The sequence below is a fragment of the Oncorhynchus tshawytscha genome, linkage group LG24 (genome assembly GCF_018296145.1).
Source record: "Oncorhynchus tshawytscha isolate Ot180627B linkage group LG24, Otsh_v2.0, whole genome shotgun sequence".
Lineage (NCBI taxonomy): Eukaryota > Metazoa > Chordata > Actinopteri > Salmoniformes > Salmonidae > Oncorhynchus > Oncorhynchus tshawytscha.
Genome location: NC_056452.1, coordinates 23947769 through 23967452, shown reverse-complemented (window position 1 = coordinate 23967452; position 19684 = coordinate 23947769). Strand labels below are relative to the sequence as shown.

The 19684-nt window shown below is 49.5% G+C and overlaps 1 protein-coding gene across 5 annotated transcripts in view; it reads left to right on the top strand.

Annotated features, from left to right (window-relative positions):
- Positions 1 to 18246, top strand: part of LOC112223379 (LLGL scribble cell polarity complex component 2) — a 36036-nt gene extending 17790 nt beyond the window's left edge. For 4 of the 5 annotated variants that reach the window (XM_042305557.1, XM_042305559.1, XM_042305560.1 and 1 more), the window contains exons 6-27: positions 2890 to 3048; positions 3408 to 3570; positions 3652 to 3784; positions 3909 to 3963; positions 4065 to 4219; positions 4296 to 4507; positions 9041 to 9108; positions 9277 to 9433; positions 9625 to 9729; positions 10483 to 10578; positions 10732 to 10928; positions 11030 to 11177; positions 11331 to 11478; positions 11565 to 11681; positions 13030 to 13196; positions 13339 to 13603; positions 13688 to 13838; positions 13969 to 13997; positions 14253 to 14300; positions 14569 to 14611; positions 15102 to 15163; positions 16658 to 18246. In XM_042305557.1, the coding sequence (XP_042161491.1) occupies positions 2890 to 3048; positions 3408 to 3570; positions 3652 to 3784; positions 3909 to 3963; positions 4065 to 4219; positions 4296 to 4507; positions 9041 to 9108; positions 9277 to 9433; positions 9625 to 9729; positions 10483 to 10578; positions 10732 to 10928; positions 11030 to 11177; positions 11331 to 11478; positions 11565 to 11681; positions 13030 to 13196; positions 13339 to 13603; positions 13688 to 13838; positions 13969 to 13997; positions 14253 to 14300; positions 14569 to 14611; positions 15102 to 15163; positions 16658 to 16662 (2683 nt within the window). In that variant the 3' untranslated portion in view covers positions 16663 to 18246. The remainder of the gene's footprint in view (positions 1 to 2889; positions 3049 to 3407; positions 3571 to 3651; positions 3785 to 3908; positions 3964 to 4064; positions 4220 to 4295; positions 4508 to 9040; positions 9109 to 9276; positions 9434 to 9624; positions 9730 to 10482; positions 10579 to 10731; positions 10929 to 11029; positions 11178 to 11330; positions 11479 to 11564; positions 11682 to 13029; positions 13197 to 13338; positions 13604 to 13687; positions 13839 to 13968; positions 13998 to 14252; positions 14301 to 14568; positions 14612 to 15101; positions 15164 to 16657) is intronic. The other variant, XM_042305561.1, reaches the window with a different exon arrangement.
- The last annotated feature ends 1438 nt before the right edge of the window (positions 18247 to 19684 follow it).

Sequence of the window (19684 nt, the reverse complement as noted above, 5' to 3'; positions counted from 1 at the left end):
TACAAAGCCCTGTAATGACAAAGCCACAATACCCCGTAATGACAAAGCCACAATACCCTGTAATGACAAAGCCACAATACCCTGTAATGACAAAGCCACAATACCCTGTAATGACAAAGCCACAATACCCTGTAATGACAAAGCCACAATACCCCGTAATGACAAAGCCACAATACCCTGTAATGACAAAGCCACAATACCCTGTAATGACAAAGCCACAATACCCCGTAATGACAAAGCCACAATACCCCGTAATGACAAAGCCACAATACCCTGTAATGACAAAGCCACAATACCCCGTAATGACAAAGCCACAATACCCTGTAATGACAAAGCAGAATTTTGTTGTTGCAAATGTATAAAAAATAAATGGTCATATCACATTTACTTAAGGATTCAGACCCTTTACTCAGTACTTTGAGGCTTTAATCACTGCCAAAGGTGCTTCGAGTCTTCTTGGGTATGATGCTACAAGCATGGCACACCTGTATTTGGGGAGTTTTTTCCCCATTCTTGTCTGCAGATCCTCAAGCTCTATCAGGTTGGAGGGGGAGTGTTCGATCGGGTTCAAGTCCAGGCTCTGGCTGGGCCACTCAAGGACATTCAGAGACTTGTACCTGAAGCTCTACGGACAATTCCTTCGACATCATAGCTAGGTTTTTGCTCTGACATGCACTGTCAACTGTGGGACCTTTTTATAGACGGGTGTGTGTCTTTCCAAATCATGTCCAATCAATTGAATTTACCACAAGTGCATTTCATTCAAATGTCAAGGATGATCAATGGAAACAGGATGGACCTGAGCTTAATTTCAAGTCTCATAGCAAAGGGTCTGAATACTTTTGTAAATAACGTATTTCTGTTTTTAATATTGGGGTATTGTGTGTAGATTGAATTTTTTTTTTTTTAAGAATAAAAACATCAGCCCATCTCCTTGAATCATGACGCACCTTTGCGTCCTAAGTCAAACCCGTGGCTGCCAATTGGTGTAGACCAGAGGGAAATATGGGCAGTCCCATGATCACATCATTCAATACTGCCACCCTTCACTCACACGTTCAAAGCCCCGTATGTCTATTGCATATCTGATGGAGCTTTTTATGAGAACTAACCAAATAACATGGGAAAATCAGTGACAATTCAATCAGTTCTCTGGATCCGATTGGCTAGAAGCTCGTCAGCCCGACCTGCACAGTTCTCTGGATCCGATTGGCTAGAAGCTCGTCAGCCCGACCTGCACAGTTCTCTGGATCCGATTGTTCTAAAATATTAGAGGAAATGAAGAGGGGAAAAAGACCAGTTCTTTGTCCATCACCTGCACGCTGCCTATCAACAGAGACATATTTCATATCCTTATTATGTCCTGTTATATTCCGACAAAAAGGAACATCCATTAATGATTGCCAGTAAAAATGTTACGCATCACACTACCCATAAAGGGATACAGCTGGGATCGAACCCGGGTCTGTAGTGAAGGCTCTAGCAGCGCAGTACCTTAGACCGCTGCGCCACTCGGGATGCCTTATATGTATTACATTATCTTAAATGCTTTTAGTTCCGATTCACATCTGCCAAAAATGGCCATAATATAATCATAATATATCCAATCTCTACAATTAGGCCAAATCAAACAAACAAAACTACCTTGGTATTTCTAATATACTGCCTGTGCAATCTACAAATTCTATTCATTAAAGTCAGCCTTACCCTTCTTTGCCTCCCCTGAATCAAAATCACATTTTAAGTCCATGTAGTCCAAAGTTACGTATTGCCTAAATAAAACATATTTAAAGGATAAGTCCGTCACGCTCAATTCACTTTCCCATATGTCCAACCTGGTAAAGTCCATGGTTCCGTAATGCATTGAATAAAACGAGTCCATGGTTCCGTAATGCATTGAATAAAACGAGTCCATGGTTCCGTAATGCATTGAATAAAACGAGTCCATGGTTCCGTAATGCATTGAATAAAACGAGTCCATGGTTCCATAATGCATTGAATAAAACGAGTCCATGGTTCCGTAATGCATTGAATAAAACGAGTCCATGGTTCCGTAATGCATTGAATAAAACGAGTCCATGGTTCCGTAATGCATTGAATAAAACGAGTCCATGGTTCCGTAATGCATTGAATAAAACGAGTCCATGGTTCCGTAATGCTTTGAATAAAACGAGTCCATACATAAATGTAAAACAATTGTAAAAGTGAATCCATGTTTGTAATGTGGTAGTGTTTTTATGGGGGACTACTTCAACAGGATGTAGGTATCACTCACAGCCACGTTGGAATCTTCCTGTCCTTGAACATTTGGTTGTTTACCTGCAGTTTATCAACCACTACATGAACGTTCTGCTTCTCTGCTCGGTGCCTTTTGAAAGTGGGGTACTGGGCACGTCGTCGTCTCCACTATTTCACGGGGAAATTGTTCATTAATAGAGAATCTGGTGTGTTGTTCAGCTCTTCATTTGGTAGTGAGTTAGCTGCTATGGGACTGGGCCTTCCCTCTGCCACTGAAACGGTCAGCCAGTTGTATCTGCCGGTCTGTCATCTTGAGATTTTGTGTTTCATAAGCACCTTGACTTTTCTCCTCCGTTGACTGATCGTTTGTGTTTTCATCCTCCTTTTATTCCCGTTATAACAATATTGTTCTTCATACTCCTGTGCTATAGAGCAGGTCATTTGGCTTTCATTGTTTTATCATACCGTAGCCTCTAGTGTCTGAGGGAGTAGTTTTAAATATCGTATTTTAGGGTCTTATTTCTTCTACCTTCTTACTGTAATACACTTGTTTTGTTGGCCTCAACCTCCCCCAGTTGCCCAGATTATTTTAACTTGGTCTTTGACAGATTCAACCTGTTAACTGTACCCATCTCTCGTTCCCTCCGTCAGTGCTCCTCCCAGTGTGACTCGTGTGACGGCGGTGCTGACCCACTCCTCTGGGGACATGTTGTTTCTGGGAACAGAGGGGGGACACGTGTTTGTAGTGGAGGTACCGGGCTTCAGAGAACTAGAGGAGAGGAATATTAGCCTGGAGAATGTCACTAACAGGTACACACACACACACACACACTAGTGTACTGCCTTTTTATTGGCTCACTGAGTTGGAGATATTTGTCCCCTAAACAGATGTCAATACCTCCCAGACATTCTCTCTCTCACACACACATACACAACCATAGTTGATCCATGGTATTTTTTTTATTTAACTAGACAATACAGTTAGGAACAATTTCTTATTTACAATGACGGCCTACTGGGGAACAGTGGATTAACTGCTTTGTTCAGGGCCAGATCGACCAGCTCAGGGATTCGAACCAGCAACCTTTCGGTTACTAGTCCAACGCTCTAACCACTAGGCTATTCATAACGATGCTAAAACCCAACCCTGTCGTTCCCTCCCTCTGTAGTTTACCAGAGGACTATGGAGGTCGTAGGATCTTGGAGCATGTCGAGTCCTTACAGGAGAATCCCGTCAACCCACGCCAGGTTCTGATTGGCTACGGACGAGGCATCATGGTCATCTGGGACCTGGAGCGCCATTCAGCCGTCAAACACATCCCCGCTACTCAGGTACAGTGTGAGTCTCTGTGTTGGTGTCTGGGTCTCGAGGGCTCTGGACTTGACTTCTTGTTTGGCTGTGTGTCTCTCTAGCAACTAGAGAGCGTGTGGTGGACGGAGGACGGTGGCCATGTTCTCAGTTCCCATAGCGACGGGAGCTACTGTCGCTGGATGGTGGCCGGGGAGGGGACACAGAGCGAACCGGAGAAGTCTGAAGTACCGTACGGTGAGGGAGCATCCTGTTCCTCTCTGTTGAACCTCACAGAACACAGTGATGGGGGTGAGGACCGTATTGGTTGAATGCTGAATGGGTTAGTTGATTGACTGGATGGTTTGTCTCTCCCGTGCAGGCCACTTCCCCTGTAAGGCCATCTCTAAAATCATCCAGCTCCCTACAGAACAAGGGTGAGTTTCTTTCCTGTCTGTGTCCCCTTCTCGCTGCATCAACCTGTTCCACATGAATCCACATGTAAAGATCTGCTCGTCTGTCTTCTCTGTGTGTCCAGGCCTCCGTTCCTGTTCCTCAGTGGCGGCATGCCCCGGGCCAGCTACGGAGACAGACACTGTATCAGTGTGATCCACAGTAAAACACACGTGGCTCTGGACTTCACCTCCAGAATCATCGACTTCTTCGTCATCAGAGACGGACCAGACCATATAGGTAGCAAGGCAGGGGGATACACACACACACACACACACACACACCCACCCAGTCTAACCCCTCTCCCTCTGTCCAGGCGACCCCAGTGCGTTGGTGGTCTTAGTAGAAGAGGAGTTGGTAGTGATAGATCTCCAGACTGAAGGGTGGCCGGTCATCCAGACTCCGTACCTGGTGCCTCTTCACTGCTCGGCCATCACCTGCTCCCACCATGTCTCTGCTATACCCCTGAAGATGTGGGAGAGGGTCCTGTCTGCTGGAGCACTGCAGAACACACACTACTCTAAGAAGGTTGTTGAGACACGCACGCACACACACACACTGCTCAAGCAAGTTCCTGCACCACACATACAGGCACGCATGCAAACACCTGAGCAGAAAGTCGGTCTGAATTGGAGCTCAAATTGAATAAACTCTCTCATCCTCTCCCCCCCGTCACTTCTCTCTCCTTCTCTCATCCTCTCTCATCTCTCTCCTTCTCTCATCCCTCCCCCCGTCACTTCTCTCTCCTTCTCTCATCCTCTCCCCCGTCACTTCTCTCTCCTTCTCTCATCCTCTCCCCCCGTCACTTCTCTCCTTCTCTCATCCTCTCCCCCCTCACTTCTCTCTCCTTCTCTCTCCTTCTCTCATCCTCTCCCCCCCGTCACTTCTCTCTCCTTCTCTCATCCTCTCCCCCCCGTCACTTCTCTCTCTCTCATCTCTCATCCTCTCTCCTTCCCCCTCTCACTTCTCTCTCCTTCTCTCATCCTCTCCCCCGTCACTTCTCTCTCTCTCTCATCCTCTCCCCCCGTCTTCTCTCTCCTTCTCTCATCCTCTCCCCCCGTCACTTCTCTCTCCTTCTCTCATCCTCTCCCCCCGTCCCCCTCCTTCTCTCTTCTCTCTCCCCTTCTCTCATCCTCTCATCCCCCCCGTCACTTCTCTCTCCTTCTCTCATCCTCTCCCCCCCCCGTCACTTCTCTCTCCTTCTCTCATCCTCTCCCCCCCGTCACTTCTCTCTCTCATCCTCTCCCCCCCTCACTCTCTCTCTCATCCTCTCCCCCCGTCACTTCTCTCTCTCATCCTCTCTCATCATCCTCTCCCCCCGTCACTTCTCTCTCTCATCTCTCCCCCCCGTCACTTCTCTCTCTCATCCTCTCCCCCCGTCACTTCTCTCTCTCATCCTCTCCCCCGTCTCTTCTCTTCTCTCTCTCTCCCCCCGTCACTTCTCTCTCTCATCCTCTCCCCCCGTCACTTCTCTCTCTCATCCTCTCCCCCGTCACTTCTCTCTCTCATCCTCTCCCCCCGTCACTTCTCTCTCTCATCCTCTCCCCCCGTCACTTCTCTCTCTCATCCTCTCCCCTCATCCTTCTCTCTCATCCTCTCCCCCCTCTCTCTCTCTCTCATCCTCTCCCCCCGTCTTCTCTCTCTCTCTCTCATCCTCCTCTCCCCCGTCCTCTCTCTCTCATCCTCTCTCTTCTCTCTCTCATCCTCTCCCCGTCGCTTCTCTCTCTCCTTCTCTCATCCTCTCCCCCCATCGCTTCTCTCTCCTTCTCTCATCCTCTCCCCCCGTCGCTTCTCTCTCTCCTTCTCTCATCCCTCTCTCTCTCTCCTTCTCTCATCCTCTCCCCCGTCGCTTCTCTCTCTCCTTCTCTCATCCCTCCCCCCGTCGCTTCTCTCTCTCCTTCTCTCATCCCTCCCCCCCGTCGCTTCTCTCTCCTTCTCTCATCCTCTCCCCCGTCGCTTCTCTCTCTCCTTCTCTCATCCTCTCCCCCGTCGCTTCTCTCTCTCCTTCTCTCATCCCCTCCCCCCGCTTCTCTCTCTCCTTCTCTCATCCTCTCTCCTTCTCTCTTCCTCATCCTCTCCCCCGTCGCTTCTCTCTCTCCTTCTCTCATCCTCTCCCCCCGTCGCTTCTCTCTCTCCTTCTCTCATCCTCTCCCCCGTCGCTTCTCTCTCTCCTTCTCTCATCCTCTCCCCCGTCGCTCTCTCTCATCCTCTCCCCCCTCCTTCTCTCTCCTTCTCTCATCCTCTCCCCGTCGCTTCTCTCTCTCCTTCTCTCATCCTCTCCCCTCCTCGCTCTCTCTCTCCCCTTCTCTCTCCTCTCCCCTCTCCTTCTCTCTCTCTCTCTCCTTCTCTCATCCTCTCCCCCGTCGCTTCTCTCTCTCCTCTCTCTCATCCTCTCCCCCATCGCTTCTCTCTCTCCTTCTCTCATCCTCTCCCCTCCTTCTCTCTCTCCTTCTCTCATCCTCCCCCGTCGCTTCTCTCTCTCCTTCTCTCATCCTCTCCCCTTCTTCTCTCTCTCTTCTCTCATCCTCTCTCTCTCTCTCTCCTTCTCTCATCCTCTCCCCGTCGCTTCTCTCTCTCCTTCTCTCATCCTCTCCCCCGTCGCTTCTCTCTCTCCTTCTCTCATCCTCCCCCCCCGTCGCTTCTCTCTCTCCTTCTCTCATCCCTCTCGCTTCTCTCTCTCCTGCTCTCATCCTCTCCCCCCTCTCTCTCTCCTCTCTCATCCTCTCCCCCCGTCTTCTCTCTCTCCTTCTCTCATCCTCTCCCCCGTCGCTTCTCTCTCTCCTTCTCTCATCCTCTCCCCCGTCGCTTCTCTCTCTCCTTCTCTCATCCTGTCCCCGTCGCTTCTCTCTCTCCTTCTCTCATCCTCTCCCCCCGTCGCTTCTCTCATCCTCTCTCCCCGTCGCTTCTCTCATCCTCTCCCCCTCTCTTCTCTCATTCTCTCTCTCCTTCTCTCATCCTCTCCCCCCGCTTCTCTCTCTCCTTCTCTCATCCTCTCTCTCCCCCCCGTCTCTCTCTCCTTCTCTCATCCTCTCCCCCTCGTCCTCTCTCTCCTTCTCTCATCTCTCTCCCCCGTCGCTTCTCTCTCTCCTTCTCTCATCCTCTCCCCCCCTTCTCTCTCTCTTCTCTCATCCTCTCTCCTTCTCTCATCCTCTCTCCTTCTCTCATCCTCTCCCCTTCTCTCATCCTCTCTCCTTCTCTCATCCTCTCCCCTTCTCTCATCACCTCCCCTTCTCTCATCTCCCCTTCTCTCATCCCTCTCCCTTCTCTCATCCTCTCCCCTTCTCTCATCCTCTCCCCTTCTCTCATCCTCTCCCCTTCTCTCATCCTCTCCCCTTCTCTCATCTCTCCCCCCCGTCGCTTCCCTCTCTCCTTCTCTCATCCTCTCTCCCTTCTCTCATCTCTCCCCCCGTCACTTCTCTCTCTCATCCTTCCCCCCCGTCCTTCTCTCTCTCATCTTCCCCCGTCCTTCTCTCTCTCATCCTCTCCCCCCCGTCCCTTCTCTCTCTCATCCTCCCCCCCGTCCCTTCTCTCTCTCATCCTCTCCCCCCGTCCTTCTCTCTCTCATCCTTCCCCCGTCCTTCTCTCTCTCATCTTCCCCCGTCACTTCTCTCTCTCATCCTCTCCCCCGTCCTTCTCTCTCTCATCTTCCCCCCGTCACTTCTCTCTCTCATCTTCCCCCCGTCCTTCTCTCTCTCATCCTCTCCCCCGTCACTTCTCTCTCTCATCCTCTCCCCCGTCCCTTCTCTCTCTCTTCTCTCATCCTCTCTCTCCCCCCGTCCCTTCTCTCTCTCATCCTCTCTCTCCCCCCGTCCCTTCTCTCTCTCATCCTCTCTTCCCCCGTCCCTTTCTCTCATCCTCTCCCCCCCGTCCCTTCTCTCTCTCATCCTCTCTCCCCCCGTCCCTTCTCTCTCTCATCTCTCTTCCCCCCCGTCCCTTCTCTCTCTCTCCTCCCCCCCGTCCCTTCTCTCTCTCATCCTCTCTCCCCCCGTCCTTCTCTCTCTCATCCTCTCTTCCCCCCGTCCCTTCTCTCTCTCTCTTCCCCCCGTCCCTTCTCTCTCTCTCTTCCCCCGTCCTTCTCTCTCTCTTCCCCCCCGTCCCTCTCTCTCTCTTCCCCCCCGTCCCTTCTCTCTCTCTTCCCCCCGTCCCTTCTCTCTCTCTCTTCCCCCCGTCCCTTCTCTCTCTCTTCCCCCCCGTCCCTTCTCTCTCTCTCTTCCCCCCCGTCCCTTCTCTCTCTCTTCCCCCCCGTCCCTTCTCTCTCTCTCTTCCCCCCCGTCCCTTCTCTCTCTCTTCCCCCCCGTCCCTTCTCTCTCTCTTCCCCCCCGTCCCTTCTCTCTCTCTTCCCCCCGTCCCTTCTCTCTCTCTTCCCCCCGTCCCTTCTCTCTCTCTTCCCCCCCGTCCCTTCTCTCTCTCTTCCCCCCCGTCCCTTCTCTCTCTCTTCCCCCCCGTCCCTTCTCTCTCTCTTCCCCCCGTCCCTTCTCTCTCTCTTCCCCCCGTCCCTTCTCTCTCTCTTCCCCCCGTCCCTTCTCTCTCTCTTCCCCCGTCCCTTCTCTCTCTCTTCCCCCCCGTCCCTTCTCTCTCTCTTCCCCCCCGTCCCTCTCTCTCTCTTCCCCCCCGTCCCTTCTCTCTCTTCCCCCCGTCCCTTCTCTCTCTCTTCCCCCCCGTCCCTTCTCTCTCTCTTCCCCCCCGTCCCTTCTCTCTCTCTTCCCCCCCGTCCCTTCTCTCTCTCTTCCCCCCCGTCCCTTCTCTCTCTCTTCCCCCCCGTCCCTTCTCTCTCTCTTCCCCCCCGTCCCTTCTCTCTCTCTTCCCCCCGTCCCTTCTCTCTCTCTTCCCCCCCGTCCCTTCTCTCTCTCTTTCCCCCCGTCCCTTCTCTCTCTCTTCCCCCCCGTCCCTTCTCTCTCTCTTCCCCGTCCCTTCTCTCTCTCTCCTCTCTCTTCCCCCCGTCCCTTCTCTCTCTCTTCCCCCCGTCCCTTCTCTCTCTCTTCCCCGTCCCTTCTCTCTCTCTTCCCCGTCCGTCCCTTCTCTCTCTCTTCCCCCCCGTCCCTTCTCTCTCCCTCTGTCTAGCCGTGGCCTATAACAGGAGGACAGAACCTGTCTCCCGACGCTCCTCAGCGAGACCTACTTCTCACCGGGTCAGTGGACATTCACAGCTCATCAGTTTCTGTTCAATACAAGTTACCAACATTTAACATAGATCCTATGTGGAGACCGTGAACAGGGTTTCAAAGGGTTAAAGTCACGTTTCTCTGGTTGTTAATCCTCACAAACGTGTCCTAATATCCTCCCTCCCCCTCTCTTAGGCACGAGGACGGCACGGTGCGTTTCTGGGACGCGTCGGGAGTCTGTCTGTACCCCATGTACAAGCTGAGCACGGCAGGGGTGTTCCTCACAGACGCAGAACCCAATGAACCCAACATGAACCAGTGCACAGAGGGAGAGTGGCCACCTTTCAGAAAGGTGTGTGTGTATAAATAACCAGAGTTACCACCATTCTGATGTGTGTGTGTAATAACATAATGGTGTCCCTGTAGGAAGGTGTGTTTCTTTTACAGGAAATGTGTGTACTGACTCACAATGAATAACCAGCCGATTCACACCTGGAGACGGTGTTAAATATGTCCCCCTCGCCTCTTCCCCCATCCCCCCAGGTGGGTTGTTTTGACCCGTACAGTGACGACCCTCGCCTGGGCATTCAGAAGATCCACCTGTGTAAATACAGTGGTTACCTGACTGTAGCTGGCACTGCTGGACAGGTGAGTTAACCAGGGGAAAACCAACCACTACTCCCTCTGGTGGCCGGTTTGTCAAAGCGCAGCAGTGTTTATATTTGTGCATTATTTTTTAAATATTTATTTTACCTTTATTTAACCAGGTAGGCAAGTTGAGAACAAGTTCTCATTTACAATTGCGACCTGGCCAAGATAAAGCAAAGCAGTTCGACAGATACAACGACACAGAGTTACACATGGAGTAAAACAAACATACAGTCAATAATACAGTAGAAACAAGTCTATATACAATGTGAGCAAATGAGGTGAGATAAGGGAGGTAAAGGCAAAAAAAGGCCATGGTGGCAAAGTAAATACAATATAGCAAGTAAAACACTGGAATTAGTAAACACTAGATTTGCAATGGAAGAATGTGCAAAGTAGAAATAAAAATAATGGGGTGCAAAGGAGCAAAATAAATAAATTAATTAAATACAGTAGGGAAAGAGGTAGTTGTTACTTACTGCTGCTGTTGTCTTCATTTCCAACATTCTTTGGCACTAGGTCTTCGTTCCCCTCGCCAATCTTTTCCTGGGGCTATTTGGCTCACGGACAGTCACACATTCAGTGAACAACCCATTTTCCTGACCCAGTCTGCATGGCTCTCCTATAATGTAATATGATAACTGATGAAACTGGTCTCCCATCCTTTATAGAGCACTGGATCATCAGTCTTCTCTATGATCTGTCATTAACAACAGAACAGGGCGCTGACGGTCTGACCTCTCCCCTCCGTAGATCCTGGTGTTAGAGTTGAACGATGAGGCAGCAGAACAGACGGTGGAGGCCACGGTAGCTGACCTGCTACAGGGACAGGAGAGTTTCCGCTGGAAGGTAAAACCAACGTTGCGTTATAAAAAAAATCTGCGTAAACACCAATTTAATTTAATTGAATTGGATTTCGGTGAGACGATGAGTGATCAATACATTGTATACCGTTTCGGGTTACGGTCTATATCGTTTTTTGTAACCATCTGTCCCTATCAGGGCCACACGCGTCTGGAGGTGAGGGAGGAGCCGGTGACGTTCCCCCCAGGATTCCAGCCCTTTTCCCTGGTCCAGTGTCAGCCTCCTGCTGTTGTCACCGCTCTAACCCTGCACTCTGAGTGGAAACTAGTGACCTTCGGGACCAGCCACGGCTTCGGACTCTACGACTACCAGCAGAAAAGCAACGTCCTCGTCAGGTACGAGTGTGTTTCTGCAACTTTCTGCCTGTATGACTTCAATATCACGGCAGGTGGCAGAGATGGGATATAGACGACTGTGTGTGAACCCTCTCCTGTAGGTGTACTCTGAACCCCAGTGACCAGCTGGCTATGGAAGGTCCTCTGTCCAGAGTAAAGAGCATTAAGAAGTCTCTCCGCCAGTCCTTCAGGAGGATCAGACGCAGCCGAGTGTCTTTACGCAAACACCACGTCAACAGCGCTGCTAAGGTAAACAACAACAAAATCATATTTTTTTTGTAAAATAAAAACATGACTGCATGAATCCTTATTGAACGAAGTTCCTAAAGATCAGTTGTTGAAGACTAGGACGTGTCTCAAACATGCTCCTCTCTCTCTGTGTGTGTGTGTGTGTGTGTGTAGGTGCAGGAGGCCAATGCTCGTCTGGAGGCTGAGCTAGCAGAGATGGAGTTAGCTCCTGTTCAGAGAAAGATAGAGGCACGATCCTCAGACGACTCCTTCACCGGCCTCGTTCGCACACTGTACTTCGCTGACACCTTCCTCTCAGACAGTAAGACGCGCGCGCACACACACACACAGAGCTTGGGTTATTTAATGTTTGTGATGTCTCATATTGCTCATTCCTCTCTCCTAAAGGCTCCCATCACACGCCCTCTCTCTGGGCAGGGACCAATGGGGGCTCGGTATTCGCCTACCAGCTCCGCCTACCGCCTGTGGAACGCAGATCAGAGGACCCCGTCTACGCAAACCCTGGTGAGAGCATGCCTTTTTCTCCTCTCCATCTCTCTCCCTCTCCTCTCGTCCATCTCTCTCCCTCGTGCCTCTGTCGACCCTCTCCTCTCGTCCATCTCTCTCCCTCGTGCCTCCGTCGACCCTCTCCTCTCGTCCATCTCTCTCCCTCGTGCCTCTGTCGACCCTCTCCTCTCGTCCATCTCTCTCCCTCGTGCCTCCGTCGACCCTCTCCTCTCGTCCATCTCTCTCCCTCGTGCCTCCGTCGACCCTCTCCTCTCGTCCATCTCTCTCCCTCGTGCCTCTGTCGACCCTCTCCTCTCGTCCATCTCTCTCCCTCGTGCCTCTGTCGACCCTCTCCTCTCGTCCATCTCTCTCCCTCGTGCCTCTGTCGACCCTCTCCTCTCGTCCATCTCTCTCCCTCGTGCCTCTGTCGACCCTCTCCTCTCGTCCATCTCTCTCCCTCGTGCCTCTGTCGACCCTCTCCTCTCGTCCATCTCTCTCCCTCGTGCCTCTGTCGACCCTCTCCTCTCGTCCATCTCTCTCCCTCGTGCCTCTGTCGACCCTCTCCTCTCGTCCATCTCTCTCCCTCGTGCCTCTGTCGACCCTCTCCTCTCGTCCATCTCTCTCCCTCGTGCCTCTGTCGACCCTCTCCTCTCGTCCATCTCTCTCCCTCGTGCCTCTGTCGACCCCTCCTCCTCTCGTCCATCTCTCTCCCTCGTGCCTCTGTCGACCCTCTCCTCTCGTCCATCTCTCTCCCTCGTGCCTCTGTCGACCCTCTCCTCTCGTCCATCTCTCTCCCTCGTGCCTCTGTCGACCCTCTCCTCTCGTCCATCTCTCTCCCTCTCCTCTCGTCCATCTCTCTCCCTCGTGCCTCTGTCGACCCTCTCCTCTCGTCCATCTCTCTCCCTCGTGCCTCTGTCGACCCTCTCCTCTCGTCCATCTCTCTCCCTCGTGCCTCCATCGACCCTCTCCTCTCGTCCATCTCTCTCCCTCGTGCCTCTGTCGACCCTCTCCTCTCGTCCATCTCTCTCCCTCGTGCCTCTGTCGACCCTCTCCTCTCGTCCATCTCTCTCCCTCGTGCCTCTGTCGACCCTCTCCTCTCGTCCATCTCTCTCCCTCGTGCCTCTGTCGACCCTCTCCTCTCGTCCATCTCTCTCCCTCGTGCCTCCGTCGACCCTCTCCTCTCGTCCATCTCTCTCCCTCGTGCCTCTGTCGACCCTCTCCTCTCGTCCATCTCTCTCCCTCGTGCCTCTGTCGACCCTCTCCTCTCGTCCATCTCTCTCCCTCGTGCCTCTGTCGACCCTCTCCTCTTGTCCATCTCTCTCCCTCGTGCCTCCGTCGACCCTCTCCTCTCGTCCATCTCTCTCAGCTAAGGAGATCCAGCTGATGCACCGTGCTCCAGTAGTGGGCATCGTGGTGTTGGACGGCCACGGTTCCCCTCTGCCTGAGCCCCTGGAGGTGGCCCATGACCTGGCCCGCTCAGCTGACATGCAGGGCTGCCACCAGCTACTGGTCATATCCGAGGAACAGTTTAAGGTGAGAACACACACACACACATCTTACCCACTCACACTCATCTGATGGGGAGACTTTATTTGGTCACAGGTTGATAAAGGAACTTGGAATGTTTTGTCTTCCAAGACTTTAAAATGAATATGTAATGTTTGTCTGTTTCCAGGTGTTCACCCTGCCCAAGGTGAGCGCTAAGATGAAGTTAAAGCTCACCGCCATCGATGGTTCGCGCGTGCGCAGGGTGGGTGTGGCCTGGTTTGGCAGCAGCCGCTCGGAGGACTATGGTGAGAGTGGCCTCACCGTCCTGACCAATCAGGGAGACCTCCACGTGGTGTCGTTGCCGGGGGTGAAATTGCAGGTCCAGTACCCCTGTATCCGCAGAGAGGACGTCAGCGGCATCGCATCCTGTGTCTTCACCAAACACGGACAGGGTAGGACGAGAGAGAGACAACCACACATTTGACCTCTCACAAGCATTTTCCATTTCATGTGTTCAGCTTCTTTCTCCTCTCCAGGTTTCTACCTGATCTCTCCGTCTGAGTTTGAGCGTTTCTCTCTGTCTACTTGCTGTGTGGTGGAGCCCAGGTCTCTAGTGGAGGTGCCCTCCCAGACACCCGGCACCACCCTGCCTCGGGCGCAGCCTGACGGGCCGTCTGTGGCACACAGGTACACTCCCAGTGCGTCTCTTTAGTGGTGCTCACTATCGTCTTTGGAAGCAGTGTTTTCTGACTGTGACTTCTTGACTCAACTGATCTTTTCACATTTTACTGAACTGTGTTTTTTTCTGTCATTCCAGAAATTCCACGCGGGACACCGATGACGTGGGTAAGATGTAAAAAAATATATAAAAACTGCAGTGTAATGTTAGCTGTAGTTATGTCACTAGTACTACATCGTGCATGTGTCTGTGCCTAACAGTAGGAAGGTTTCCGTCAGCCTGTCTGCTTGTTCTGTGTGTTGATCAGCTTGCTGCATGTGTGTTTTAAGATGACATTTTGTACACACACACACACACTGGTTGTCGATCATGCTGCGTGTCTTGATGTGCTGACTGCGTCCTGCCGTGCTGTTTGTTTACAGAGATCTCTGCTAGACATGTGATGGAACATGCTTTGCTGAATGACGAGAGTGAGTAGCCTGCAGAACATAACCGTAACCAACAGCAATGTTTTAGGATGTGATCGCTGCGGGGGATTGAACCAGCAACCTTCATGTTTGCTACTGCCATGATCTCACCTGCTGAGCCGCGTTGAAGTGTCCAATTTAACTGTCAGCTCCGTCTGTTACATAGCAACCCACGACCACCCTACTGCATGTTTCATCATAGCCAACTTAACTCATGGCAACTGTCAATCATCATTGTGTGTCTGTGGTCTGACCTGTTTGTTCCTTACAGCTGTGCTTCAGGAGATCCAGAAATCTCTAGAAGGATACCAGCCGTGAGTATTTGTCCCTAAAGCCAAGTGTTCATGACAAAACGTTACATTTTACGCAAAGTTTTACAACACCGACTCATTCCAGGGGTTTTCTTTATTTTGACTATTTTCTACATTGTAGAATAATAGTGAAGACATCAAAACTATGAAATAACACGCATGGAATCATGTTGTAACCAAAAAAGTGCTAAACAAATCCAAATATATTTTATATTCTTCAAGGGAGCCACCGTTTGCCTCTGACAGCTTTGTAGGTGTGTCCAAACTTTTGACTGGTACTATACATTTGAGTCATTTAGCAGATGCTCTTATCCAGAGCAATTTACAGGAGCAATTAGGATTTAAGTGCCTTAAGGGCACAGACAGATTTTTCACCGAGTTAGCTCAGAGATTCGAACCAGCGACCTTTAGGTTACTGGCCCAATGCTCTAATGTGCTAGGCTAGCTGCTCCTTCCAATGTGTTTTGTTGGTACTCATTTTTGTTTGCTACAGGACGTTCCTGGAGAACAACGTGAAGAGTGCTCTCGCTGGAGGGAAGGTGCTGACCAATGGAGGTGAGTTTGGTATGATCAGTGAAGAACCGGGTTCAAATATTATCATTTTTTGTGACCGTGTTACAGACAGCTATGTCAGTCCTCTAATGCGGGACTATGTCAGTCCTCTAATGCGGGACTGGGCCAGGGTCCTCTAATGCGGGACTGGGCCAGGGTCCAGTGCACTACTTTAGTGAGCATTTTGAATTTATATTTTATAGTGACCTCACTGTGAACCTGGCCCCGCGGCCTCAGACCCACTAGGATGACAGTCCATTTAAATGAATGTAGCCAGCCTACAGTGGGAAGGAGTTTATGAAAACATAATCTCTCATTGACAGACACTACCTAAACATAATGTAGCATCTGACCAAATTACGCAAGCTTTTAGTTCTGGGTTAACCGAGATGAATAAAAACGTGACCAGACAGAGATCACATGAAGCTGCAATACTTGTCCCAGTCTGCAGAAAGGAAGACCATCTAATCACACCTAGAACTATACCGAACAAAAATATCAACGCAACATGCAACAGTTAAGGTTTTACTGAGTTACAGTTCATATAAGGAAATCAGTCAATTGAAATCAATTCAATTAGAACCTAATCTATGGATTTCACATGACTGGGCAGGGGCACAGCTATAGGTGGACCTTGGTGGGCCCAGCCAATCAGAATGAGTTTTTCCCCACAAACAGGTTTTTATTGCTTCCAGAAATACTCCTCAGTTTCATCAGCTGTCTGGGTGGTTGGTCTCAGATGATCCCGCAGGGTAGGAACCCAGATGTGGAGGTCCTGGGCTGGTGTGGTTCCACGTGGTCTGTGGTTGAGGCCAGTTGGACGTACTGCTAAATTCTCTAAAGCGACATTGAGGCTGCTCAGGGTAGAGAAATTAACATTCAATTCTCTGGCAACATTTCTGGTGGGCATTCCTGCAGTCAGCATGCCAATTGCACGTTCCCTCAAGACATCTGTGGCATTGTGTTGTGTGACAACTGCACATTTTAGAGTGGCTTTTTATTGTCCATCACAAGGTGCACCTGTGTAATGATCATGCTGTTTAATCAGCTTGTTGATATGCCACACCTGTCAGGTGGATGGATTATCTTGGCAAAGGAGAAATGCTGACTAACAGGGATGTAAACAAATTTGTGCACAGAATTTTAATGACAGGCTTATTTTGCATATGGAACAATTCTGGGGCATTTTATTTCAGCTCATGAAACATGGGACCAACACTTTATAAATTGCATTTATATTTCAGTATATTTCCAAATACCTAGCTTAAGTGCATGGGAGTCGATGTATTTTAGTTTTTTCAAATATTTTCCAAGTGTATTTCCAAAGGCACAAAAATATTCAGCCACTGAATGCCTACTTTGAATGTAACAGATATTTGTACCCTGGTCTGAAACGGTATGATGAGTATCACAACGGTGATGATTATGATTTGCTATGACGATAGCATTGAGCAAAACAAATGAACAGCCTCATCTCTTGTTCTCTCTCTCTTTCAGACTGAGACAGTCCTTCCTGGTCATGAGACATCATGGAGTCTGCCTAGCAAACTACGCCAACACTACTAATACTGCCACTACTGACCCCTGAACCATGACCCCTAGCCCCCAGAGACTGAAACCTCACCCCCTAACCCAAAAAGACTGACTCACTGTCCGTGTCCCAAATTGCACTCTATTCCCCAAGTAGTGCACTGCTTTTTACCAAGCCCATATAGGGCGAGTGGTGTAGTGTATGAGGACTAGGGTGTGATTTGAGCCCATATAGAGAGAAGAGCGATGGAGAGGGGGTCCACCGGCTGTGCCTAGAGACCAACCACTGTACTGTAATACCCTCCTACACTTGGTACCTCTACACCTGCAACGCAGTGGTCATGATATGGTCATTCCGCTGACGCGCTTGTCCAAAGCCAATCACAGTTCACACACCTTCACACACAAGCCATAATTGCATTTAACACACCCTACTCACTCACCCATCCACTCCCTCCTCACCCCGACCCCAGTCGCGGCCTTCCGACCTTTGAACCCAAGCTGACCTGTGGAACTCGTCCCAACCCTGCCTCGGCACATCCTCGCTTGCCTTCGTCTCCTAGAGAGACACGGTCAGAGACTGGGAGATATCAGGAGGAGGAATGGACTTGTTTTTATTCATATTTTAATTGTGATTTAATTTGACCTGTGATTTTAGTATTTTTGTTTTGATTCGACCTAAAATCTAGATGGGGGGGACTGTACAAGAAAACAACAGGAATGTTTAAAAAGTGACCTGTTTGACATGGTAGTTTGTTGCTAATGCTGACAAGACATTGTTTGGGGCGAGAGAGAGCAACACTGAGTGTCTGTGGATTCGGAACAGTTAATTTTGAACCAGACCTAATCCTAGAACATCAGCCTGGTAGCCATGTCCACAAAGCCTCTGAGTAGGAGTGATGATCTAGGATCGGTTTAGGTTTATAAGAGTATAATAAGATTATATGGCCGGATCCTAGATCAGCATTCCTTGTGTATACGGGCCCTGTTCCTGCTTTAGCCAACCTCAGAAACTGATCTGACTACTAGACTAGTCGTGCAAGACCACTGTGCCGTAAATGTCTCCCCCAAGCGTTTTTTTTTTTGCTAACTGGCCTCCCCCACCGTCCGCTCGTTAAGGTGTTATAACCTGTCGTAGGTACTTGTCCACTACCGTGTAGCACACAATGTCTAGGGGAACAACTTTCTATGGGGGTTTTACATTTTTGTCCAACGTCTTTTGTTTTGAACATCGCATTGAATAATGTAATTTAGGAATGTAATTTTAAGATATTGTAGTCAAATGTTTAATATATATATGTATTATATGATGATTCTAGGCCTGCAGTTGGACCTGTTTTGTTAATTGGGGTTGGCTGCTATAGTCGGATCTTACAAGGAAATATTTTGGTACTGTTTCTCCGAAATGCTGGGTATTTTAGCATTTTTTTATGGTCTCTAGAATATATTTTTGTAGTGAATGGTTGAGTATGAGAACCCTAAGTTTTGGATTGCTAACTTTCACACTACATAATGTCCTGCTGGAAAATGAATACAAGTTTCTTTTTTTTTCACAAGAGTTCGTCTGTTCCTTTTTATGAAGTTGGACTTTATTGACTGCTTGATTGAATATTAGGATTGCTGATTCAAGCCTTGCTCTGACTCTCCCCTCAATCGGCACATTCACAACCAGGTATGATTATCTGATGGCCATGGCCTGCAGGTATACCCTGAGCCTGGTGAGTTTGGTGCTGGCCGGTGAAGTGGATAAAGCAGGGATCGGTTGTCATACAAGCACAGCCAAGAGTTTTAATGATCAACTATTGAGCAGCACTAATTGGCTGGTCCACCATCGCTTTGCTGAAACTGAACATCTATAAGGCTGCACTCAAAGATCCGACTGTTCACTCTCTAATGGTGGTGAAAGGGAGAATGTTTATTGTTGGCTCAAACATGACAGAAAGCACCTTGCCCCTATGAACTATAACGCCCTGCCAGAATGTGCTGTTTAGAGCATATTTGTTTACCCATGTAGCCAATCAAATGTCCTTTCATATTGTTTTAACCGTTTCCTGGTCCATAAGTAAAACATTTTCACTTGCATGTTTTGTAGATGAAATCTAAATGCTCTTCAACTGAAAAACAAGTGAAATGAATTTAGTGTGAAGAGGGGGAGGAAAATGAAGCAAGAAATAGAGCTTAGCCTGTGCATTCCAGAGCACAGATTATATCTCTTTCCAAGAGAAGGCACTGCTCTTTCATTCTATCCTTCTCTCCCTTGTCTCATCACCACACACCTGCTCTCACCGTTCCACTCCCTCATTCACCAGTGACACGTGAATACCTATTTAGATCCATCTACAGCTAGTGTTACTTCAAGCTGAGATCAAACATAACCACGTAGGGTGTTTTAGTTTTTAGTTTTTTTTGCAATGTTCTAAATTATTAAATTAACATCAACCGAATAACAAAAACCTGAAATTATTTTTGTCTTTGGTAGTTAATCGTAGCAAGTCTTATGTTGTGTGGTAATACACTTCACTACACAGTACAGGAGCTATGATGGCACTTGTGATCCTGGAGCTAATGGGTTCAGTAGCTAAACTTTCTCTCACCTATGGCCTGTGGTGATCAGGGTGTAAAACGTCAAGCTCTGTCCTAATGTTGACTGACTCTTTGACAAGCTCGTTACATGACCTGGTGCACTTGTCTAAGTTATCTAAACATTTTATGTAGTAAAGCCATTTTTTGTGGGTTAACTCATTCAGATTGGCTGGGCCTGGCTCCCCACTCAGTTTGACAACCAGCGTCCCTGACCCAGCAAGGGTCTGAAATGCAAGATGGCTGACAAATCCGTGACAATAGAAACCCAGTAAAGCAGAGAGAAAGGGAAACGGAAAGCCAGTGGAGCAGAGGAAGGAGCCCTGATTCTGAAAGGTGACGATGACAAAGACCGATGCTTCTTCCCCTGTGGAGACGCAGGGGGATGAGGCTACCTCAGCTTCATCCAAAGGC